Genomic DNA, 25933 nt, shown 5'->3' on the forward strand with positions numbered 1-25933 from the left:
AAGGGATTTTAGTAGATTTCCTTAAAATGATTGGATATTTGAATACTTCTCAGACTACAATATTCAGCCATGAAAACGGCTCTCTTTCTCACTTTCTATAGCTCACTCTGAATTGCAGTAGGCTTTGCCCTTTGAATCTTCCTTGTCCTCGTCCATCTGATCTTTCCTACAGTCGATATATTTTATACTTCTTCTAACTTTTTAAAATACTTTAAAGCGTTTAAACCATGAAAAGTGGCAAAGAAACGAAGGTAAGGCCAGCTTTAGCATGAAAGCAACTTATTTCACACATATTAACTTCAATTCACCCGTTACAGGAAGGAGAAAAGGGTAAACGACCGAGAAAGATCGGTTTCGTTGATCCTCAGGAAGGTTCGGAGGGACCGGATGGTAGGAAAAGTACCGAAAAAACCTATGTAAGTTATAAGGTCTCTTTGTCGTGAATGGGTGAATTATTTGCACACGCTAAACTAAACATTTCTCTTACAGCGAAAATCAACCTATCCCCGGGAAAGCATGGCAGCCATGGCGGTGAGTTTGCGGTCTTGAATCAGTTATGGTCGAGTTTAATTTGGCTATAACATGGCTTCTTGATCTGTCCATACTTCAAGGGATGGATCATCCGTCGTCGTTCTAATGCCAAGACCAACATGACCGACTGAATTTTGGTTCTGACACCACCATTAATGACCCCTTTTCCTTCTTACAGCGGAAATCTTCCGTACTAATTCTATCCCGTTTAATGGGACCGGCGATGACTTCCTCCCGAGCCGACCGAGGTCTCTACGATCGAACCAGCATGGTAAGCTTGCCTTAAAGAATGAAAATTGTCCCCCATGGTACTCGTTATTCAATATGCTCACGTTAACTCAACAGTACGTAGTGCCCCGCTTCCAAAACACCTACCGTCTGGATTCGAAAAATCCCTTCCGCCGTGAGGCGATGCTAACGCTGATGGATCGTTTCTTAAAATCATACCTCGAAGAGTACAAGTACGTACCGAAGCGTGCCAAATGGTTGGCAGAAAATTTAAGCGAAGAGCTACGAAATCAATTTAAACTGTGCCAGTTCGAACGGTACCGAATCGTGGCCCTCGTTACGGTTGGGGACAAGAAAATGCAAGACTTTCGGTGTGTAGCACGTGCCCTATGGGATGCGGAGAAGGACGATTGTTTAAGCTGCACGTACGAAGCGCTAACCTTTTTCGTGGTCGCTAGTGTTTGGGTCGTTTACTTCGAGTGAGAGAAGCTGGCGGTCGCGTGCTGAGCGTTAAATTAAAGGTTTTGGATCTTCTTTTTATATTGAGCTCATATATTTGGTTTTATTGATGAACTGAATTTTTACTTGACTTTTGTAATGATGGCGATGATGAATTCGAAAGCTGTTCTTACATCTACAGGAAACGAAAATGGGCCCATTCCATGAATGGTTCACAACAAGGAGCGCATCATTTAAACACTTTTCACGCCATTTTTCACTAGCAAGTCTCTATGAGTCAAAGGACACAGCGCCCCTTGAAGCGATTTTAAAACAGAAATATATATTTACAATCCTTCGCTGAGTGCAAGCATTATTTTAAGTGAGTAAAAATATGAAGGTGACGCTGCTATGGCCTAAAATGGGATTACTCTAACTATTAGCCTCATCATGCGTCCGTTTCGCAGGAATACAAATTATTTTGGTTGCAAACATTGTCATCTCCTCGGAACAAAAACCATCGGCTAACGGTTCAAGCAACGAGTCTGAAAGTAAGTAAGTTCATCACATTAAATTTGTATTCTTCTTGTGGGTTCCCCACATAGGGAATGTAAAAATTACCAACCTTCGCCTTGCATGGCATCGGATGAGAATGTGTTATTGTTGTCGTGTTGCTGCTCCATCTTTATTTCACTGGATCCGTTCGAGTTCCGGCCTACGAATTCATTCCATATCGCATCATCGTTCGAGCTGGACGAATCGAAACGCATCGAAATGCCTTCGCTCGAATCGTACGATCCCTGATGGTCCTCCTGACCGTCGGTACTTTGGTCCATATTCACAGCCATCTTCTTTTTCGGCACTTCCAGCCGCTCCGTTTCGTCAAACAGTGTAGTGCAGCTTGCTTTCCTTCTATTTTTCCACTTCAACCCACTGCCGGATGCTAGAGGAGTGCTTGTGCTGGGACTCTGGACGTACTGATGCTGCTGTTCCTCTACCTTCTTGTCGTCAATGTCGTAGTTGATGACTAGCGCTTGCATTTGCTCTTCAAACTCCTTGGCGTACTCGGTGTCCGGTGGGCAGGTGCAACTGTGGAACGATTTCTTCCGGAAGCCTCTTACAAAGCTGGAGTATTCCATCCTGTTGTCCAGGTTGCGCTCGGTCCGATGGTTACTATGTATACTACGATCTAGCTCTAAACTTTACACTTGGTGTAAGGCCGATACGTACCGTTGCTATGGTATTATAGCAACACTCTTGGAGGTAATCTTTACAACTATCCCTATGGCATACATCACTGTGCCACTATTTAACCATTGTTGAAATGCCTTCTACCACCTAATTGCTCTGATAGCGATTTCTATCGAACGCGGGAGTTATGTTTTGTTTTGCTTGTGGTTACCGTTTTCTTTTCTTTTTTTATGCTCGTTTGACAGCAGTGGTGGGCAACCACAAATTCGGGCTTGACGTTGACATGTTGGATGTTTAAATTTTATATCATTCTACAGATTTTATTTCTATTTTGCTTAATAGTGATAAAAAAAACATCTATTTAAATTTTATGAACTGTACTCAAACAGGATAGTGTTAATTATCTCACCCCATAGTTCAATGGCTGCGCCTATTGTGTGCATATCGGCTGCGTACGGAAAACGCAGCCACTAGATAATGATGAACGCAGCCAAACATTTTCAAAAAGCGTGAGGGAAAAGATCTCCAAACGTTTTTTCTATTTTTGCTGTTGCTTTTTCAAAAAAAAAACCTTTTTCTAACACCATGCTTTAATATATTCATCAAACAAAAAGGTTCTGAAGCCCCTGATACATTAAAGAATGAATAAAAAATACTTTTTTGCAAGGCAACGAGGAAGCAAACTTCAGAATCTATTCCGCTGTTGCAATAATATTCTGGTTTACTTGTAGAATGACAAGGAAGCAAGGACGAATCATAGTATAAGCAATCTAATCACATCCTTGTAGCCTCATGCAAATCGATAGAAAAAAATGTAAACTCACCTCCAAGTAATGTATTTAATGTATTTAGGATGTATTTAGGATCTCCAGGGGTTTGTATAAGGACGCTGTGTTCAAACGGGTACGTACAGGCAGTGGCGGATTAACCTGTTGGCGTCCACCTGAACTAGTGGCGTTGCAATTTGCGATTTTCATAGAAGAATGAATCATAAAATTTCACTCCTTTCCTCCATTTCCTTGATCAGGAACAAACGACAGTGAGCTGGAAACACACTTGGCCTTAACCCATTACCCTACGAATTGCTCTCTCCCATTTAAATACCGTTGATAATTCACGTTCTATGATACATCACCGCATTATCGGTAACGTAACACTTCAAAATGATGTAATCACAAGTCACTGCTGAGCAGTTGAGAATCAGGTAAAAAAGATAAGTAAATCAACATAGCAAAGAATTTATTAGGAGAATAAATTTGATATTTTAAAACCCCTAAAAGAAACTAAGAAATTGAAATGCATAAATTTATGATAATTGTGCTGGAGGATTAGCATACCACAGCCTTTTAACTTCTCTTCCAAAGAATTTTTCCAGAAATACGAGAGATAAACAGAAGGAAAGCTCTGATGAATTTCATATATTCTTTTTCAAAATATTTTAATAAACAACCAAAGCAAATGTAGATGAAACAGTTCGTACTAGAAGTTACACTGTTATTGATCCCTGTCGCCGCCTGGTGATGGAGCCGCCTGGTGGTTTTCGGTTCATCAAGGCGACTTCCCTGGTGACGATGATTGCAGTACACTGCAGTTGTATTGCGTGTGCGTGTGTGTGTTTGTGCGTATATTTATGTGAACCAACTTCAACATACCACAGGCTATACATGGCATGCCATACCCTTCACCGATCATCCCTTTGTAACATAAACCCTCAGTGCCACATCTGTGCAATCGCTACTTCAGGTATGAGTGCAATGCTAAAACATGTTTGATTACTGCATTGCCCCGCGTGCGCGCCCATGTGTGTGTGTGTGTGTATGCGAGAGTGGTAGAATTGTGTACTTAATAATCCATTACATGCGTACCCGGGGGACTATACATTCTGCCTCGAAACTTCCCAGCGGGCAGGTTCGGGTCGCCGGAAGGGGTGCGAAGGTCCATTTGCGCACTGTTTCTCGTACGCAAAGAACGCACAACCACCCGTACGCAACGAAATGCACGCAAATGGTTCGGGAAATGCAGATCCCGGGGAGAGTCATGCATGATGAAATTGATTGCATTTTGATCTCTGCCAGTGTGCGCCCCTAAGAGCCCTCGAGTGCTTGCAAACGATGCGCGAGCGAAAACCGGGGAGGCCGGCCCTTTTCAACATCGTCCTTAGGCCGCCCTTCAACCTGGACCTGGCGACTGGACGTTGGGCTTTGCGACGATAGCATGTTTCACTAGGGGAGCAAGGTTCCCGAACTCTAGTCGTCACACACGCACATATACAGACATATGCGGATAAAATGCACCGAGGGATATTAAAGGGACTACCTTCCAGCAACCCGTCCCCTTGCAGCCCCATTTGTACCGTTTAGGTTGATTATATGTGGGACGAATGCTGTTGTGGGCGATTTACTGTGGCGTTTGCCCCGATTACGGTGGTAGTGTGAGGTTGGCAATTGGAAACGGGAAGGTTAAAAATCCGATCGGATGTACAATTTATGGGAATCACAGGACCATCCATTGCACTTCGCCCGACGCTGGGAGTGTGAGATGCACTTGCTGAAGAGTGTTGTCGGTACTGTGTCGGGGGTGGTAATGCATTTTCTTCTTTTTCTGCCTTCGACCACATTTCATTCGATTCCTTTTTTTCAACCACAATAACCCCATCATCGTGAGCCGATAGGATTAAAATAGAATATTTATTTTCCGATTCATCATCAAGAGGTAGAGTTAGGTTTCCCGATGATGAAGGGGACCTAACCTTATCTGGAGCTTTTACTATTGAATTCTAGAAAACGTTACCTCTTTGCAGGGTGTCTTTTTAAGTATATATATATATATATATATCTCTCTCTCTCTCTCTCTCTCTCTCTCTTTATCGTTATCTCAACTTGAGTATGTACTTCTTTATTTTAAATATGCATATCGGCTTAAAACATTACTAAGCGGCTGCATTTTTATTTGCTTTTTAGGATAAAAAGACTACAATTTAAAAGAGTTGCAATTGTTCCGACTTTTCTTTAGCTTTTACTTGTTGAGTCTGTCCCCATACGTAATGGTAAAAGTTGATATGGTAAAAGGTTGAGAGGATTGAAGATAATTAACGACGTTTCTTGCCTCAGTCAGCAGATTGCAGCATCAGCAGATTGCAGCATTTTTTATTTTAAATTTAATACTATTTTCCCTCAACTATTGGATAATTTTAAAGATACTTTGAATAGTTTACCTGATTCATACTTATTTGCTCGTGAGGATAAGGGAGACTCTATCTCGTCGTAGGATATCTTTCCACAGGTACAGCGATGTCATCTACATTTTGATGACATTAGGATTTTGACGGTCCTAATGACAATCAAAAGAAAACTTTCGCGAGTCGCGTGAACTATATGAATAGTTAAACGTAAAGGGGACGGTCCGATGTTGTAGCCGACAGCGGTGCCGATCTGTAAATGGCAGGACCTGGGTTCAAATCCCATCCGGACCGTCCCACCGTTCTGAGAACTGACTATCCAACTACGTGGTTTCAGTAGTATAGTAAGCCATTCTAGTCTAGTAAGCCGGCGTGACCTCAGAAGGTCGCATTAAACCAAGAAGAGAGAGAGAGAGAGAGAGAGAGAGAGAGAGAAATGGGCTTCAATCAAGTATTTCTTCAGATTGCTGTCTGATCTTCTGATTCCGAGCTTTTTTCAGTTGAATGAACGTTACTGTATGCGAGATAATGATTATTCGTGCAGAATTTATTTGATAGCTTACGCCTGAGAGGTCAAATATTCCATAACTTTGGCCGATCAATCAAGCCGAAACTCGTTAATGACCTAGATAGTTCTGGCTTTCGGAGCTTCAGTAGTTTTCGGCTAATTAACATGGATGATATGGTCTATGAAATTGAGTCATTCGGGATTCGATATCCGGTCCAGAAGTCCAGTTCCTTGGCTACCGAATGACAGCCCACCTAACTAAATAATGAAACTCACGAAATATTGTATTATTTTCTTAGAAATAAGTTAGTTAGTAAATTAGTATAGCAAGATTGATTATTCATTAAACTTTTGCTTAGCTTTAGTTAACATTTTAAAGCTCAATTTCAATAACTATTTTATGTCATACTAAGTAGATACATAGCCATTCTCATAACAAATTCACATATCATTCGGAATTCTACCCAATGGCGCTTTAGAAACAGGTTCGTGGTTTGACGTGATGAACGATTGACATGCAGCAAATTTGTAGCTCTCGATATAATTCATTACTCGAAGCTTCTCTGCCAAAACGGTCGGTCGGCACAAACTGTCCAAACTGCCAGCACGCATCACTACGAACGAACTCCGTACTCGCCGCAAAAAGCTAATTCACTGCGAATGCATTCGGTTGCAAATTATGCCGACCCAGCCCAGAGGTGCCGCGGCTGGTGCCGGACCAACCAGCATGTCGAGCATGTTCGACGTGCGTGATTAGGGTGATCGATCAAAGAAATTACTACAAAATCGGAGCGCATTTCATGGTAGACGGAAAACCCCGTTTCCATTCCGTTTAAAATCCGATTAGTGTGGAAACGTCAGTAGCCTCCAAGCCGGCACAGCCAGAATGCAATTAGGGAGCCGGAAAATTGTCATCATCGGGTGAAGATGTCGGAGCGCCGGAGCATCGGTGTAACATCAAATGAACGCTGCAAAGCTGTACACCACTTGACCGGCACAGAGCGCTTACGATGGAGCTTTTTCGGTGCCCGTTTGCTGGCGGGCGAATCGAAATCTCCATCCCGACCGAATCACCCAGCCAAATGGCAGTCCAAAAATCGGGTACCGTTTTGTGGCGCGGAAAGATTGATGCCGGAGTGCCTATTACTGGGCCCGGTGTCCTTTTGAGGGTGTTGTTGTCTGTTGTCCAAAAATCTGTTGCAGCACCGTTATGTGGACTATGCAGGGGGATGGGGCTATTGTAATTCGGTATCCCCTTCTTACTCTTTCCCTTCACCCCTACGGAACCACCCAAAAAACACACGATTGTAATCCCGGCTACAGTAGTAACAAACGCGAACAATGGTGGTTTATGGATTATGTGGCAATGCAAAAAAAAAGGATCGGCACCGGGCTGAATGAAATGATGTGCACCCGCCTCTTTGTTGTCGAAGAAAAGGATATCGCAACTGGACATCCAGCGCTACCTAGCCTAGCCTCCAACCCCAAGGAGAACCGAGCGAAAACCGAAACGGAGGAACGCAATGATTAAAAGGCGTGCGTACGTAGGCATTTAACAGATAGGCCGATAGGCTTGTTTCATTCAGGGAAAACAACACTCGTGGAAAAATCGAAACTGAGGGGCAACAACAAAACAAAAAAAGTAGTATAATGTAGCTGTAGTGTACAGCGAGATTTTCCTAGCACGAGTTCCAAAGGATGGTTCGTTTTATGTATTTTTGTTTTTTGGTTTGTTTCACTGCTTCAATCCCGGGCGGGTACCCGAATAGGGTGGGATACGCCCGAAAGCCTTCTTATCTGCCACCTCGTGTGCGTGTGAGTCTGTGTGTCTGTATGTGTGGTATTGTGTGTAGCGGAATGCCCGAGGTCCTGAACTGCAAGGGACGATATCTCTCGCCGGGTTTTTCGATGGGTTTCGAGGTAATATATTTGATGCCCGTCGTAAAATGGATGGACGGTGAGGTATGCTGCGTGTTCAAGGGGTTTTTTTTTCTGTGTTCTTTGCCTTCCATTAACCTTCTCCCCGTTACCGTAACTAGTCTACTGGGTGAGTCCCTTTTTGTACGGCTTTTTTTTTCGCGATGTGATGAAAATGATATTGGCAAGAAGGAACTTTGGTTTTGGCGGTGAAGTTTTTGCTTCCTTTTATTTTACGAGCCGATTTCAATAGCAGAGTGACCGGTGAGATATTGTGGGAAATGAAACGGTGCCGGCCTGTGAGTTGTTGAGGTGAGACCTCCGTTCTTTTGGGTATCAAAGAAAAGGGCCTACATAAAACTGCTTGTTTCATTGCCACTGATGTCCGTTTAGAGGAGGCGATTATGAATGTTGAGTGAAGTTGTTTTATTTTCATAAAAGGAGAAACAAATCAGAGCTTTTGAAATTCGATGAATTTGTGGATAACTTTGAGAGTTTCCAAGCGCTGATACGATTTTAAGAATTGGTACGTTACTGTTGAGACCCCAGAGCTTGCTTATCTAGTAACAAATGGCCATGTTTTTCTACTGCGTTAATTTCTCGATCAATCTGTAGAATGTTAAGAAAATGCGTTCTTAAGCTTACCTTTTTTCATACCCGATGATCACAACAAGCGAAGAGTACTACTATTTTCTCCTTCTTTGGCTTCACAACTACGAGAAATCTTTGGCCTGTTATTTCGTAAACTAGCTAATGCCCGTTAGAGCACTGTCAGTTCACGGGGACCAAGCGGCGGATTCGATATCCGATCTTGCCATGTAAAGATCGGCACATATTCCACCGTACCGCTCATGAGTACTCCGAGTAGACCGAGAGAAGACTCTAACAACACAAGAAATGTACAATGTATCGCACACTTGTACGTCCGGTAGTCCTCTACGGATACGAGTCCTGGTGGAGGACGCCAATGCACTCGCCATTTTCGTGCGACAGATGCTAAGGACTATCTTTGCCGGTGTAGATGCCGGATTCATGCTCCACAAAGAAGGTGCTCGTCAGAGACCCGTTCGGTACGAGGCGTAGAGGAGCACAGCGAGCTCATTGGCTGGATCAAGTAGAGTCCAACCTGTCGGGGATCGGATGCAGCCGTGGATGGAGGACTGCAGCCCTAGACCGAGTTTCAGAGCAGGCCTAAGAAGATTACAAAGCGTTATAATAATTAAGCATAAGAAAAGAAGTCTTCCTGAGGTTATCAAGCCTTAGAAGAAGAATTTTTGAACCCAACATACAAGAAATATTCTACAAACACTTTGTTGATACCGCAGTCATAACCGAGACTTTACATCAATCAATGTTTGCTGGTGTCATCTTTATCGAAGGAGTGAACAAAATGATTCTATAAAGTCTTTTAATGGAAGTTTGCCCAATAAGGCTATCGTTTGTTGCTAAGGCCGATTGGAAGTCTTTTTAATCGAAATCACCGTCAAAACAGGCGTTAGCCGCATGTCTTAAATAAGGATCTCCAGATTAAGAAATAATTTTGTATATTTTTGTCTGTATTCAGCGGGCATTTTTACAAAGAATATAAGAAGGTAGTTAGATGAATCGCTAGGAAACATTCTCTTTATTAATTGAAATTTCGTTGAAATTTATTTATTATTTTGAGAGGATATAAACAACCAAAAACACACCCATACGATGACTCGCATCATTAAAAGAACAAAAAAGAAACCAAAGTAGTGTTATTAAAAATGCTTCCCTAGCTTGAGCTCTCTTCGAATGGATTGGATTTTAAGGGCAGAATGCAGCTCCATATCGGGAAAAGCATCACCACTTTACACACGGTACAAATGGGCTAAAAGAAAGCGGAAAAGAATAGAATCTGGAACCTCTATTGTGTGCGTTGCGTTTGTTGGCACGCGTGTTGAATACGCCCCACAATTACGCCATTGCTAGTGTCGGTGCAAAGCCTCGTCCAGGTTGGAGGAGTGATCAGTGACGTGAAACATCCTTTTCATCGGCCTTACAACATACGTCCTCTGCAAAGGGCGACACTGACCATGGCGTACTGCCAAAAAAAAAATAATAAACGAAAGGTTATAAAATACTACACACGCATGGCAGGGGGAAAAAAGCGAATCCCCATCATGCCGATCATTGTGTGTCTCTGTGAGGTGCAGAATGAAGCTTGACGGTGTGTGGGGAGGCGAACAAAAAAACATAGAGCGACTACATCTCTCCTGCGCCTCGATTCGATTTGATGATTGCAAAAGAAAGACTAACGTGCTGAAGTGGAGAGCCGTTGATGAAAAGGACACCTTTATTGTGTGGCACAAATGGACGTGAACACATCGCCGACCCGTATCCCTGCCCGGTCTCCAAGCGATGACCTCATCGCACCAGGGATTTCGCATCGAAAACCGATCGGTGAAAGTGGACGCACAAATTGATTAAACCGCCATTGTGTGCTTCCGGCAGTTTGGTGCATGAGTTTTCGGGTTTCTTGTTCTCTTCCTTTTTTGTTTTTTTGTTTCTGCTGTTGCTTCATTTCGACAATCGCTCCACTCGCATGTTTACCATTGCACGGGAAAAGGTAAAATCACTTTATTACGCTTTCGGGAGAATCCTGCCCGATATTTACAATTAGTTGAATATGGTTTCGGTTGGGCGGGTTTCAGGTTGCAGCCAGGCCCTGGTCGGTACGGGGTTTCGTTTTCGGCGTCAGGCACCGGGAAAGAATTATGGTTCGTAGTGGAATGCATGCGGCAAATGAATCAGTCGACCGTTCATTAATTAATGTAGTGCGTAATGTATCCTTCGAGGGTGGCTTCCGGGGGTGTTTCCGAAGCAAACGTAGCTGGATGAGGTTTTGTTCTTGTTCTCCACGGTGTGGAGCCTGTGGAGGCCTGGGTGAAATGAATTGATAGGAAAAAATGTATTGAACGCAGGAAATATGTTGAACATATAACTTGATGCTTTTTCTTTAACTGTTAGCTTTGAAGTGTTTAAATTGAGTAACGTTTAACGAAATTATTTATTTAAAAATAATTAATTTGAAAAGCGAAAAAAGAGCTCAAAAACCAAAGGAATAAATTTATTAAAAAAAGCAGTAAGAGCAGTAAAGAGATATAAATAAACGAATAAAGAAAGAAAGAACCAAACAAAAAAAAAATCGTGTTACATGAATCGCAAAACTTGATTCGATTCTTAACTTAAAAAAGTCGTTTTAAAAATAGTAACAAATCGAAATTTTTTTTTTTAAATAATAAATTTGAAAAGCGAAAAAAAAACACTAAAGAAACAAAGGAATCAATGTTTGAATAAAAAGCAGTAAAGAAATATAAATAAACGAATAAAGATAGAAATATTTTTTTTTTATCTTGTTACATGTAGTAAAAAATAATAGTAACAAATGAAATTATTTATTTAAAAAATAATTAATTTGGAAAGCAAAAAACGAGATAAAGAAACGAAAGAATAAATGTATGAGTATAAAGAAGTGAGGAAAGTTAATAAATTAATAATAAAGAAAGTTTAATAGAAAATAGTCATAGTAAATGAAATTATTTATTTAAGAATAATTGATTAATAATTGATTGAACAGGAAAATAAGAAATAAACAAACAAGATATAAAAAATAAAGCAATAAAGAAAGAAAAAACGTAAGAGAAAATGAAATAAAACTAATTTAAACTTGTTACGTGAATCGCAAAACTTGAATTAATTCTAATTCTAAAGAAATAGTTGCAATATGGATTCATTAGCTTCTACTAATTGCAGTTTAGGGAGTTACAGTGAACAAAATCCCAATAAAAAAGTAATGGTATTCAGAACAATACTTGCTAATTGAATAACACGAATAAAACGTTGGCAAATTTGCACCAACATCATTTATCTAATTACATTCACTTGAATCTTCGAACCCCGCACACTGTGCGATGTGTGTGTGTGTGTGTGTGCATCGAGTGCACATTCCTGGCGCGACTCTATTTTACACCATCATCTTGCACCAGCATCATGGTGGGACGCCTAGTTCCACTGCCGTAATTCTATTTATTTGCAACAAACAATTGCAAAACTTATGGTCATGACTAATGAACGCATAATGTGTAATGCACCAACTTCGCACCGTTCCGCTGGCGAACCATTTGTCCAAAAAAAAAAAAAAAGAACCGTTCCCGCATGCAATCCTGTTGCACTGGCCAGCGAACCGTTACGCTGGCCATGTTTCTTACACCCTTTTTGCGGTCAAACACCGATACAAAAGTGGACGAGAAAAGGAAACATACAAAAACAGCTTTACGCCGGTAACTAAGTGAGCACAGTGGCCACACTGCTGTGTTCCCGGGTTTACTGGATCAGCCAGCGCTGCCAGCGAAAGGATATCCGGTTATGGCTGGGGTGGTGTGTGGACCGTTACGGGATTGGAAATGCAAATGAAGAAAGGCGAGCGGGCGGGTGCGGGGTGGGGGGGAGACACTCAAGCGGGAGGGAGTGTCATTGGAAAGCTCTTACTCTTGCGCACACATAGTTGCACTTATTAAGTAAAGTGCTTAATTGCAAATAATTTATTCAAATTTTCAATTCAATTAGCGGTCGGGTGCGTGAAAATTATGCAACGATGTTGTCGCCTATTTTCTTTTCCGACTGTGGAATGGTGGACGGTGGTTAGGCTGCTGGTAAGTAGCAGTCGGCAGTGTATGGCCGACAGGAGTGACATAATTTCACGCTTACCTACACACTATGGTTGCATGTAATTTCAAATTTTAATATCCACACCTTTACGGGTGTTGCAGGTGCAGTCGGTTTGGTTCAGTTTGGTTGAAAATACGGTTAGCTAAAAGGGCACTGTGAAGGGCAGTGTAAACGGTGCATTCCATCTAATGGCTGGTGCATCCTGCAGCAGAATTCATTCGTTACAACGAGAAGGGTGTTGCATTGCAATGTGTAAGTGGGGCACATTTGGCATTCGTTTTATTTTGTCATTGGAAGTTTGTAATGAGTTCAAGCACCGGGATTTTTAAGGCAAATGATTGCTTATTTATTTTTTTTTTACAGGAAAGTTACCAAGTTAGCAGTTTTGGATAACAAAATTTTATGTCTTGTTGCAGCTTTGAAGTTTTGTGACATAGGGGAGTGCTGAGGCAGGGATTCTCAAGGATATACTTCTTTTTCTTGGATTGACGAGCTAAGCCACGCCGGCCATTCTAATGCTATTCGAGATTTGTTGATACGGAAGAATAGGCCGGATAAGATTCGACCCACGGTTCTGGCTTGTGAAGATCTACGTCGCTGTCACTTCTACCAACGGGTCGTCCTTAAGGTATTCAAGACAATAGACTCGCGCACCAGAGTAAGAAGAGTTCTCAGGCAAGGAAAGAAAAAGCTTCGTGTATCCTAATTATAACCTGCTAACCATAAGTTGCGTTTGATTTTAAAGGCTTTAAATAACAGACACACATTAAGGTTACGTCAAATTAGAATTGGTTCCGCCCTTGCATGAACTTTCACGTCCATAGTCCTGTGTACTCCATATTATTAGAATAAGTTAGCAGATCTCGTAGCAGACTAGAGCTTTTGATGAGTGAGGGACATCGGACGTAGAGCACTCTTGCTAGACGAGGCCCTATGGTCAGTGTTGCACATTAGATCTTTAAGCCTAGTTCTCTTGGTCTGCCCTAGTATAAGTGCTGAATTAATGAGAACTATAGCTATCAGAGTTAAGATGTATCTTCGAATATTAGTAAAAACTGTACGAAGAGAACTAGGCTTTCACGTTACAACAAGTCAGCTTTGTTTACTAGAATTCATGTGATAAAATAGGAATAGCAACTTAGTCTTGGTAAATGTAACGATCCGTAACCCACAAGATTTGATCCACGGCCTTTACGGCTCCACAAATTCATCTAGTTCTGATGCTTTTGTTTGTTCTTAAGACCCTGCCCAATTTAGCATCCGAAATTCTGATGGCACCATCGCTATCATTAAACCAGACGAAGTCGTGCTAGCTGTCATGTCGATGTACTGCGTACACAACATTCTCAAGCTGCCATGTAACCCAGCACAATAGATTCATAACCTAGCCCATCCCCATATCTGTTTTCCCAACGACTCGTCGACTACACGAGACACAATGCCACAAAACAGTAGTTCATTATTCACTACCAGTATGCGTAAACTTGTGAGTATGTGTTTATGTGCAAAAGAAGTAGCAAAGTAAAGCAGAAAAAAAAATTGCAGCGCTATTGTAAATGTAACACAAGTTCCAGGATTCCCCAGTCCCGAACGTTTCCACGCCCTGCGGTTACTGATATGCGTTTGGGGTGGATACATTTTTGAAATACTTTTTCCCTTGTTTAATTGCACACCGGATCCGGCACCTTTCGGGCACCTGGCGAGGGAAACGGTGGCCGTACAAGTGCGGGTGAGGTTCCGTTACATACCGTGGGGTAACCATTTCCAGTGCCAACCTTTTTTTTTACCGTAATTCATTACCACCGCAACACTCAGCCCCACCAGGTCGGACGTACCCGTAGCATAGTCACGGGCTTCTCCATCGGATTTTTCCGGCCGGGACTGCGGGCGACCTCGGGCGCACGTGACAATTCATGCGCACCAGAAACAATTAAACAAATTTGCATAAAACATGAACCAGTGCCTTCTTCCTAGGAAAATATATTTTCGTATAATTTGCATTCTATTATTTCAATTCGAAATAATTGTAGTTAATTGACATTTTGAAACATTGAAGCGGGTAAGACCGAGTGCCACACCGTTTACCGTGTCAGGAGCGAGGCCCGGGTGAGATTTGGCTGGCTGTAAGGCGCGTTCGCGTAAGGTTGGGAGTTTGGTATTGGGACTGCGTTGAACACACAACACGGTGTGATCGATGCCGGTGTGGATTGTTTGGTTTTTTTTTTTGGCACAGGAAGCGACCGAACCGGGTTGGTGGACGCATAAAGTTCAGATCGGCAATTAGTGTCGTTGTGATTTCCACCACGTTTTAATTACACTCCAAGTTTTGGGCTGCCCTCGGACGCTGGAAGCGGTGATGGCTATTTTAACGGTTGCTGGTTGTTTTTGTGTTCTTACACTGATTATTTATTATTTTACTTCGGGGCTGCAGTGGGACAACAAAGTGGATTGCAGGGGGGTTTTTTTGTAAGGGGGGGGGGGGGGTCAGGTTTGGTAGGTCGGTTGCAGAAATTGTGGTTTACATGTTTGATGAGTGTGTACTGGCGATTGTTATTGATGCCGCTTTGAACTGGCAAGCGGTTAATTGCATTAGATTGTGTAGTGTGTCACAAAATGGCTATAATTTACAAATCGTGTTCACTTTGGCGTAGCATTTATTATTTTGAAGTTATTAATTATTTTTTCCCCGAAACCGTCATGCCTGGTACGGCGTGTGGTGTATTTGTTGGTGTGAGATGGAAAAATAAGCATTATTGAATTCGAAATGGCAAAATCAATAATTGCTGTAATAATGGTCATGTTCGACGAACGAAAAAACTGCCTTTGATGTGCTGTCATATTACATTTGTTTATAATTACACAGCTTTTGTAAATGTGCTAGGTTTTTTTTAGTAAAAAATTTAATTGTTCAATGCTTCAGGCAGTTAGGAGCCAATGCTGCTTCTGTATGATCTTGAAATAATTACATTTTGTTGCCATGATATCTGAACACTCCGGAAATCGGTTGCATATCATACCCATACCAGAATAAAAGTATTAATTGTATATATGAAACGCATAAAAGCTATAAATATTACATTGCTGTGCAGAGCATTGACGTTTTTATTAGAGAAAATGAAGAATTACGGCAGTAAAAATAATTGTTATTATGACAATACGACATTGTACTGTCATAATTAATTATAAATAAATAAAAATGAAAAAAAAAATTTACAAAAAGTTATTCTGGAAGCAATAGTTAATTAATTTTCACGCTACGCAATTATGTGCCTGTAGGTCTGCTAATGTATTGATTCCTTTTAAAATCAGTTTTCATTTAAATTATTATAATATCTGCCTAGTGGCTCAACACACCTACTTAAATTTTTAACTTAATATTAGGAACAAACATGGAATATAGTGACTAAGTAAGAGGCTAGGGATTAAAGATCGGATCGTAGTATGGAACGGAAAACAGGACTAGTAAGATGAAAATCAAACAGGTAAGACAAGGAGAAGAAATTGGACAAAGCACGAAGACCATTGCGTCCAACTGAGGCACTACAATGTCTAGGGATTAAGGGATTAAGCAGAGTAGTGGTGGAGCATCAATATGATCAACTAACAGGGCAGCAGTAAAAAGGAACTAGGAATGGAGGCGTCGAGTCTCAAGAGTTTTGAGTCTTGAGTCTTACCTGTGGGACGAATCTGGGGGTTTTCGAATTCCATTTACCCACTTGGCCTTTCCACGCAATCGAGGTGGACTCAATCTCCACATTCCCACCATTACCGCAACAGCGTTGATGGTGAATCGGTTCGTTGCTGAGCAAGGATGCCTCAAAATTGGGGCTCAACTCATTGGTTGTGGTGGGAATCTCCCGAATATAGGCTCCAGTGCCAACACGTATCCGTGTGTTCAGGTGGTAATCCAGCAATCTGTCTCCACCAAAGTTTGCGGCAAATGATGGTCAACAGACTGCCAAACAGCCAAAGTGGCTATGGTGTCACCTTCCACGGATTGGCGATGGATCTTGAAAAAACGTCACCAACTTCTGACTTTCAGACCAATGCTCGATGCTGCATTTGCTGGTGTACAACAAGGTGCCACACGGACTGTTGCTCGACAGGATGAATCGGGCTCCTTGATCCTGCTCAGTCTGCTCCCAGATAAAGACTCTGGAGCACAAGTTTGCTTCTCTCGTCTTATCTATTTTAAATCACATTAGAATAAGTAAGATGATTCCCTTCCTACGTTTGTTCGCAAACTATGTCATCCACATTATTGCAAACAACAATGCTGTGGTTGATGACAATATCCTTAAATGTGGTTTGCAAAACCTGTACGTCGTCACTACATCGTCAGACAAAGCGAAAATGGGTTCCATCAAGGACTTTGCGAACAGGACTTGAGCCGAAGGATAACAGATTACAGAGCAATATTTCAGCAACGAGCTGACCAGCGAACAGAACATTGCTTTCAAACACAAGGGATTGGAGAAATCACGGGCTATATATCTTGTAGTACCAAGGGTTTTCCAGGCTCTGAACCCTCTCCAGATAGATCGTACGATGAAGATCTACAGACGCTAATTTTATCAAATCTAGGTAGCTAAACTTGTGTTCGGAGGCAAGCGTGACCTTTCCAACTAGCTTTTAGATTACTAAGTACTAAGGTTGGTGTCGATGCTCGGTTTAGTCTTACGATCGAAATCAAAATACGACCAAGTCGTTTACGACTGAGAGATGACACCAACCCAATTGTTATCAAATGGTATTTCATATGAGCTAGCTTTAAATAATGTTACTCTACATTTTCAAAACTTATTTAATACAACTTAAACTGGATACTCCAATGGTTAAAAAAATGTCTTCACAGTGACTTGCTTTAAGTAAACATTTAATATTTACTCTATTTATTTTCACTCCTATTTGAAGCTGGCAAAACGCCAGCGCTAAAAGTAATGCTGTAAATTATTTTGCAAAAAAAATGACTCACAATCTCCACAATAGTCAACATCCCTGAGTGCTTTACTACCCTCTACGAGTGCAGTGCCGAGATATAGAGCACCAGCTCTATATAAGCTAGTCACAATAAACTGTTTTTTTTTTTAGTTGGTTTTTCTCCCGTTGAGCTGCGACTTAAGGTTTGTTCCACTAAATTATCGCAGCATTCTTGCACAGCAGTTTAGATATCACACTTTATCTGACATGGTTGCAACGGCAGCATGTAGCATACGGAATTTCGCCCCGGTTTCCGGTTGGATTCTTTCGACGGTGCTCATTTCGTTGCTGCTACCTGACGATAACTAGCTTTCGTCAGCATTTTTTGTCTCCCCTCACGCCGGGTTGGGTGTATTTCTTTGATATCGAGTAAGGTTTTTTTGTGTTGTTTGTTATCAGTGCTTCAGTGAAGTTGTTTGGCAAAAATGAGTAACTTTAGGGCAGTACTTGAACAGCAAGTGTGCAGTGGCAGGATGATGGGAGCGTTGTTTGCGTGTGTCCTTCATCTTTTACTTTCTCATCCGGATAACTCGACCGAAGAGTGCATAGTAAAACCCGGAAGTGAAGATAATTCGCTCTCGATTCGCTCCGCCGGATGATGGTGCGGCGGAACATTGTTGTTTCGATGACACCGACGAGGGACACACGATTTTCATTCGCTTTCCTTGTTGGATGGAAAACATCACACGTGAAAGGAGGTGGCAAGTGAGAGATCATCGACTTTTACCTTCACTCTGATGCATCCGTTAAGGGTCTGTGGGTGTTTGGGGGTAGTATTCAGCAGAAGCAATCCTGTTTGCTGGTTTAGAAGAGATTATAACTACTACGTACGTGCCTGTGCCTGATGTTGATCAGTTTCTTTCCCATTTTACAGGACTTGTAGCTAGTGAAGAATACTGCCGAACGAGACGTTGTATCGCACAATCTATCTATCCATTCCGGTTAAGTTACTTTTATTAAAGTTGAGTAAGCACAAAAGGACAGAAAGTGTGAATGAGGCGTACACGGTCCTGACTGGTTAGTGGAAATGGAGTTAAGTGATTCGCAAAAAAAAAATCGAGGTTTTGGCTGGCTTTTTCAACTCAGCTTTTCAAGAGAGTTTTCAAATTTTTAAATTTCTTAAATCCATTTTCATATATGATGTTAATATAGCATTTTTTTAGATTTCCCGTGTCTCCAGAGAGTATTTCGTTAGTAATTACTTATTCAAAACACACACTCCCATCAAGGAAGAGCTAAGCAAAACCTTTCGCATTAAGTGTTTCCCAGAAAGGACTGCTTCATTGTATTTTAAAATCCCAAAATGGAGTTGTAGTTGCTTGCTATCATTTTCTTAACATCAACCTGCCCGTACTGTGTCATGCAGTAGAACGAAATCCCGGAAACGGAAATGGAATCTTAGATTCCGTGAAGCATTCGCAATTGTAAGAATAGATGTCCCGGATGTCTGTCTTTGTGTGTGTGTCTGTTTGTACCTTCAAGTAAGAGGATGAAGGAAAAATGTTAGAAAGAAAACTTCTTTAATCCTACATAAATCCGGCTAAGAGAAAACCATGCTAGTTTCAGTGCAGTGCTAGGTTGTGATGGAGCAGGAACGAACTAGCGATAAGCGATGGAACAGGTAGCGTTTTTTTTTGTGGCCGCAAGTGTAGCCCGTACGCCATCGAGAATCTGGGGTGGCTCATATTTTCTTTATTAAATTTCTGATACCTCCTATTGGGGAGCTTCGGTGATTTTGCAGCCAAGCAAGTGAGCGAATGAATGCGAAGAAAATGTGGCAAACAGCATCCCAAGCGCAGCGAGGCATGGATGCAAAATAAGAAAAGCGAAGCATGTACCCACGTTGCCTGCCGATCCAGGACATCCTGGATACGGTACGGTAGCGTTGCATCAGGCTTCAGATACTGGGAACGCCAAATGGTTCTGGCGATGCGTTCGGGAGGTTTGGAACATCTTTACCCAAATCCTCAACTATCTCCGCTTCCCTCTTATTCCCCAGGGGGGAGGTTTAAGTGGGAAGGGTATGAAGGTGAAGGCAAGCGCACGATAGTCGAACGATAGTGTCCGGGGATTGTCGAAGGCGCATTTGGGGGACTCGCGTCGGTCTTGTGGCAGCAACAGCAGCAGCAGCATCAGGAAGACAAACTTGAAAAAGGCTCTGGGATTTGGAAAATATGACACTCTGACACGATTATTGTAAGCTTCGGTTGTTTATTGGCTTGTCAAAAATAGAAAACTGACTGTTTAAATGAAAAGAAGGTGTGCTGCTGATCAGGGTAGCGAATGGCATCGGGAAACGGTAATGGAAAAGTGAGCACAGAGCACACAACACAAGTGTGTGTTGCTTCGATAGGAATAAGCGCATGCATGCTGGAAATGCAAAGCACCTATAACGAGCCATGGCTCCCTCTGCCGAAAAGACCTCGTTCCAGAAAGTCCACAAAGATGAAGGTGGAAAGAACGACTATAGGTGAACTTTCGCTCGCAGTTGGCATTTTGGGTGGTGTATAGATAATATTCTCCCACCTGTTACCTGGCACACTATCCTATTGGTAAATTGGCATTTTGTTCCGTATTTGGGGGACCTTTCCCCCACTAAAGCCGTTCGTACGTCTCGCTTTCCAACCCACGGGTAGTGCGATGAATTTCAATCGATTAAAATCGTTTCCCAGCATATCAGAGATTAGGTTGAGAATTTTGGTGTGTTTTTTGTTTGTTTCGCTCTTCTTTGTGTGTTCTGTGTGCTCGATACGCACAAGCACATACGACCAGAGCTTCTGTAGCATCGAAAGATAAAGGCATCGCTGATAATGAAAGCAGCCGAAGGGAGAATGTCATCGGAATATTAATTTGAAATTACCCCCGGAAGTGATCGTGGCGTGGGGCAAGATCAAAGGGATGCTTTTTTTATTTGTTGACTGGGTGGAATATGTATACGTATGCAAGGTTGGTTAGTATGCATTGCACGGTGCACCTTGGCAGCATACGTTTAAGGATTTGATTTTGTTTGTTAGAGAGTGCTTAGAGCACACTGGCACATATCTGGGTCGGTGGAACGAGGGCAACCGTTGATGCGGTGCTTAGATGTAGTGCTGCAGTTTTTGTTGGAATGTTGATTATCGAGAACGATAAGATAGGCTGGTTTTCGAAATATTTTCAATATACACAGCAAGGAAGGAATTCCTTACGCGTAGCCTATGGTCGGGGAAAACTTCGATTGCCTTGAGCATTCTTGAGTAGTTAAGTTATAGTGTGAACATAAGAATCATTGAAGGTTACTGTCGGATGAAATTGATACGAAATTGATACTTGCCAAGCTAGTTAATCCATTAAAAATAATGTAAGAAAACTGAACTAGTCTATCCGTGATCCAGTTCACCACCATTCGATACCGTTTACCGTTCTGCCGGTCGATTATCCCAGATTTTCTGGTAGACGCATCTAGTTCAATACGCCATCTCTGTCCATATGGGTTATCCACACAAACTTGGCTGGCCGAGTCGTTCGGTGCTTTTCTTATGACGTAAACTGGAGCCTGGCGAGCATAGCTCGTAGAGCTTATCATTGAGCCGAGTTCTCCGCTGTCCTTCCCTACATACGGGGCCTAAAATCAGATCATCTTTCTCTTGAACTCTACGAAGATCGTTTCACCTCTTTTGGAGAAAGATGGTCATTATCGAGGTAAAATAATTTACTAACTTCTAGCAGTTCAAATGAAACTTACGAGACTAGTTATGCCTATAACGTACAGAAAGCTAAGCAAGTCTTAGCGATGAAGATTCCGGGGAGTTTAAACAGGGTACAAAAAATCAACAACAACAATTGGAGTTGTTTTATTGTTATTGAACATTAAACAACACAGTGCCACATCAAGCCTATGGATCACTTAAAGTGGTATTTGAGTTTAACAGTAAATAAACTCCTCAATTCCGGCCTGATTAATCGCGATACCGGGCGCTTCCTTGCGGATGTTTTCCTACCATGCAGCGACGTGTGGATACTTGAACAAATCGAAACCGGCAGCGGGATCGTGAGGCTTGTACCCACCACATACTTTTGCCTGTTCAGGAAGGTGTTCAGAAAGCTAACGGCATGCAACGTTTTCTGTATTTGCCGCCTGGTTAACGGAGTTTAGCGGATAGTAGTAATCGACAAAGCGCTGTAATAGAGTGGCCATGTTGAAGTACAGCCGCTGATTAACGACGATCCGCTTCGTAGGATCCTTCGGATACAGCTTATTGTCCTTGCCGTACTTGTCGGAGCGCGAAACCATTGTCGACTAGCGTCGAAAAGCAGTGTTGGGGATTAATCTTCAAAAATTCGAACTTCATGTGATGACCGGCCATCAGATTGGTTAGCTTCAGGTTTATCTCAACGTCAGCGGCAGCCGCTGCCATCTGAATGGCACAATCCGCGAAGGTAGTAGAAATCCATGACGAATGCAATTGAGCCGTTGGAGATTCACACAGAACATGGTACAATGAGCAAGCACAGATAAATGCAATGAAACGACAGATTACACGACTGCTGCGATGACGATCCTCAACCAGCGAAGACTTCAACAACAATACTTTATAATTTATAAGTTAGCAGGCATGAAGGTTGTCATACCGATGAAGAAGAAAAAAAATCATTTCTCAGAAAAAGAGGAGCATTACTGACATTTTAAAGATCAAAGCTCTAACTTCTGCAACCTACTCAAAAACTGAGATAAATAGTACAAAAAATCCTGTAGCATTACCAAAATAACAGGTTTAGCGTACAGCTCTCCTAAAAACCCCTTAAACAATGCTAATTATTAAAGTGTAAAAAAGGAAAAGAATAAATGCTGCAAAGATGAACCTTTTTTGATAAAAAAAAAAACCCCAGCATAGAGAAAAGCATAACAGAACCCACCGAAATATTCAAAAAATATACACATCGGGGGAAAAAAAGGGATAAAAGGTAACAACACATCAAACATGCGGTATTGCATCCGAGCATCATGCTTACGCTCGGTGGGGCTTTATTAAGATCCTAATTGGAAAATAATTACTGTTTGAAAGGGCTTAGCCGGCAATCCTCACCGACCGGAGTCATGCACAGTGCACGGATTATGGCAGTGTTTTGTTGGCGATAGCCAACCACCCACCCACCCCCGCCACAATCCGGCCTGGCCGGTTAACCGTAGCGAAAAAAAGGGAACGCTCACGGCGAAAATATGGATGGAGGGTTTTTCTGAATTATGCAAATCTGTTTTCCAATTTGCAACGTTTTACATCCGGTCGCGAAGTGTGCGTGTGTGTGTGTGTGGTAACGCTGCGGCCAACGTGGTACACACGTGGTACGTGAATGTAACTTTGACAGATCGACAGACCGAAATGGTTCACAAGCCAGACGACACACAACCACTGGAAGCACTGTGGTGGACAAAGTTTTCAGCGTTGTGTGTACGTGCGTTTGCCCGACACGGAACGGGACACAATCGGCCAATAATGTTAACGTTGCCCGTTTGCGGTCGTTGCTACTGATGATGGTTGTTTTCCGGTCTCGGGCTTGGGAAGAAGTGCCGGACAATGTGTGGCGAATCGGTCCCCGAGTCTGAGTGCCGGGAGGATAGTTTGTGCGGCACTCTACTGCACATGCACCCGTCCGTCTAATGACATTTTAAACGCTACACATGGACGGTGTGTGCGGTTTTCGACAGGACCATTTCAAACAACGAATAAGTGTCCAGCAGACAACTTTACTTTTGACGGTAAGCGCTGTCAATATATTTATATCTCACGGTGTCCTGCTTGTCAAGAATGCCGAAATTCGTGAGGAAAGGGGCACTGGGAAATGCAAATTAAATTAAATTGCGTCACTAAATCAAGGGACATTGTAGTGCCAGGAAATTTAGACACCTAGTACTATACCTGCACGAACTAGCTAGTAACTCGGTGAAAGTTGTCAATATTCTAACCTCTATCCACTAAAACAAACTTCACCGTGTGTTGCCCATTCAACCCCAACTAACACCGGCAACAGCTCCTGCAATGGAAAAATAGATTAAAGTTTGGTTTCCGGGGAAACGCGCTCATGATGTCGTGGGGCTTGCTACTGCGATAGAAAATGCAAAACCACTCGTCACACTCGTGGGTCGCTGAAGGTACCCGCACGAAGCAGCAAATCTGTCAATTTGAAAGATGGGAAAATCACTACCAAAACTTTCACGTACAAGCAAACCTCCCCGTTAGCGGTACAGAAGAAACAGCCGAAGAACTCGAAGATCGATCGGTAAAACCGTTGCCAAAACGTAAGTTGTATCGAAACAAGGAAGCGGAAGGACTTTCGCAACCAGAAGGACGGTGTGAGGGTGAATAGCAAATGATTTATTTCAGCTCATTAGGCGAATGACAGTTTGATTGATTTTTTCCTCGCCTGCTACGCGCCTGCGAATGGAAGAAGCTGGCTGGTGTCTTTTCTCGGTCACGGTGTGTTAAGAATGCTTGGCACTGGCGTGTGGTGGATGCGTTAGTGAAAGGCAGCTTGTTTTTGCGAAGCGCGAGCGTGAGTAGTGAGCACGCAAGTGGAATTTATTTACTGGAAAGCTGGAACAGCCGCGCGACTTCGAGCGACGACCAACAGCTGACGCTGATGGAAGGATGAGATACGATTGGTTTTGAGGATGGTTTAGGATAAGTAATATGTATATGCGAGTATGTGTACGCAGAGGGCAATGCATTCCGGGGGAAAAAAGAATGATGAGAAAAGTCATGAAATCGTTTCCCGACAACTGGGCAACCGGTCAGTGAATGATGATGATTATGTTGGCGTAGCATAAAACATGTATTAGAGGAAATGCTGAATGAGAAGAAATTTGGATTAGGATTACGAGGAAATTGCTAGATACGATGGGGAGTATTAAAAACAAATGCTTACGCACAGCGATGTTGTTAAAGGTAAATTAACTTTCCTAACAGCTTGGCAGATAAGTTAGAAAGATTGTGGCACAAAAAATTAATTGATATTTTTGTCAGTTTTGGCCAACCTTGAAATCACTTACATATGAATTTGATAGTTGTCCGTCAATTAGATGATGAGTTATAGTGTTTCGGAGCATAAAAACGGATTTGGTGGCTGAACCATCATTGATTTTTGATGGGTAAAAACATTGTTCAAACCAAACAATGGCTTGGAAAGTCTTACCCAGACTCTGCTTAATCGCCAAGAAAAATTAAGCATTTGTTTTGTTAGGTTGTTATTCAGACTATAACCTAAACAAATTGACACACGGCAAGTCCAGCAACCGTTAATTGCTTCGTACGAATATTTTAGGCTGCGTACGTGAAAATTAGGCTACCTATGTGCAATTTAGACTGCATGCGCATAATTTAGGTTGCGTACATATAATTTAGGCTGCGTACTACTATGTATGCTTAAAGTTTAGCTTTGATTTACGCTAAATTGGTTAAATTGTCCGGAGAGGGAGAACTAGGGTCTCTTCTCCATGTTAGGCGCAGCTGATTATCCCTTCTGTCATGGCATCCACGAGACAACTAGGATAATTAGGTTCTCCAATGAGATAAGAGGTTAAGCGAGAGGCCAAGTTATACCTAATATTACTGCAGTGAAAAAACACCAAAAAGGTGTTGCCGAAGGGAACAACCCGGATGCCAGTCTTCGTTGGTGGACCAATCCCAAACTCTCGCGCATGTCCTTGCTGCGTCGTCAGATCTACTTAGATCATACGGGTAAACCTTTTCCTAGGTAGACCAGCACTAGTTCTTACCAGTGGGCAACGCGTTCGTAACGGCGGGCGCCTTAAGAAATGCCAAGAGCACCAGGTCAATAATCAGAGGAGCCTCGCCGCCCAGGAGGCTCTCGGACATAATCCCTTTGGACGTAGATTAAACCAATCTGGAGATAAAACAACATACACCCTAGACAGCATTAACAACTCCAGGACGATTATTTATAACGATAATTTATGTAAAAGCGTAGAAACTCAGGACCATAAAATGTGTGTTTTTTTTACGTTGGAGTTATATTACAGCCATCACATTATTCAGTTGTGTTTCATTAGAGCGAAAACATAAGAAGTTAGAATAAGTAAAATACTACAAAACAGTACTCAAATAGTTTAAATTTTAAAATTGAAATACATACATTTAATACTGTAGAATAAAAACGAAAATATCATAAAAGTATTGTAGCATTTACTATACATAGAAACCAAGCCTCCTCCGTATGTCCCATATGTCAGTGAAGCAAATCAGCCCTGCGACACCGTGTGATAAGCAGCG

At 42.2% G+C, this 25933-nt stretch overlaps 2 protein-coding genes and 1 pseudogene across 2 annotated transcripts; 1 reads left to right on the forward strand and 2 right to left on the reverse strand.

The window, feature by feature from the left end:
• Window positions 1-227: 227 nt before the first annotated feature.
• Window positions 228-1242, forward strand: LOC126561044 (dynein light chain Tctex-type 5-like). The gene is made up of 5 exons (XM_050216994.1): window positions 228-251; window positions 318-416; window positions 490-531; window positions 710-802; window positions 877-1242. The coding sequence occupies exons 1-5, from the start codon at window positions 228-230 to the stop codon at window positions 1240-1242; spliced, it is 624 nt and encodes a 207-aa protein (XP_050072951.1).
• Window positions 1243-1629: 387 nt separating this feature from the next.
• Window positions 1630-2340, reverse strand: LOC126563035 (uncharacterized). Its single transcript, XM_050219642.1, has 2 exons — window positions 1823-2340; window positions 1630-1742 (listed from the first exon to the last, which is right to left on the reverse strand). The coding sequence occupies exons 1-2, from the start codon at window positions 2334-2336 to the stop codon at window positions 1630-1632; spliced, it is 627 nt and encodes a 208-aa protein (XP_050075599.1). The 5' UTR covers window positions 2337-2340.
• A 19230-nt stretch (window positions 2341-21570) lies between these two features.
• On the reverse strand, window positions 21571-22100 carry LOC126561045 (glutathione S-transferase 1-like; annotated as a pseudogene).
• Between the last annotated feature and the right edge of the window lie 3833 nt (window positions 22101-25933).

This window comes from Anopheles maculipalpis, chromosome 3RL, assembly GCF_943734695.1.
Source record: "Anopheles maculipalpis chromosome 3RL, idAnoMacuDA_375_x, whole genome shotgun sequence".
NCBI lineage: Eukaryota > Metazoa > Arthropoda > Insecta > Diptera > Culicidae > Anopheles > Anopheles maculipalpis.

Coding starts and splice junctions, on each gene's coding strand:
- LOC126561044 (XM_050216994.1), top strand. CDS start 228: ATGAAAAGTGGCAAAGAAACGAAG. Junction 252..317: donor AAAGTGGCAAAGAAACGAAG/GTAAGGCCAGCT, acceptor CACCCGTTACAG/GAAGGAGAAAAGGGTAAACG. Junction 417..489: donor AAAGTACCGAAAAAACCTAT/GTAAGTTATAAG, acceptor TTTCTCTTACAG/CGAAAATCAACCTATCCCCG.
- LOC126563035 (XM_050219642.1), bottom strand. CDS start 2,336: ATGGAATACTCCAGCTTTGTAAGAGGCTTCCGGAAGAAATCGTTCCAC. Junction 1,743..1,822: donor CGATGCCATGCAAGGCGAAG/GTTGGTAATTTT, acceptor ACTTACTTTCAG/ACTCGTTGCTTGAACCGTTA.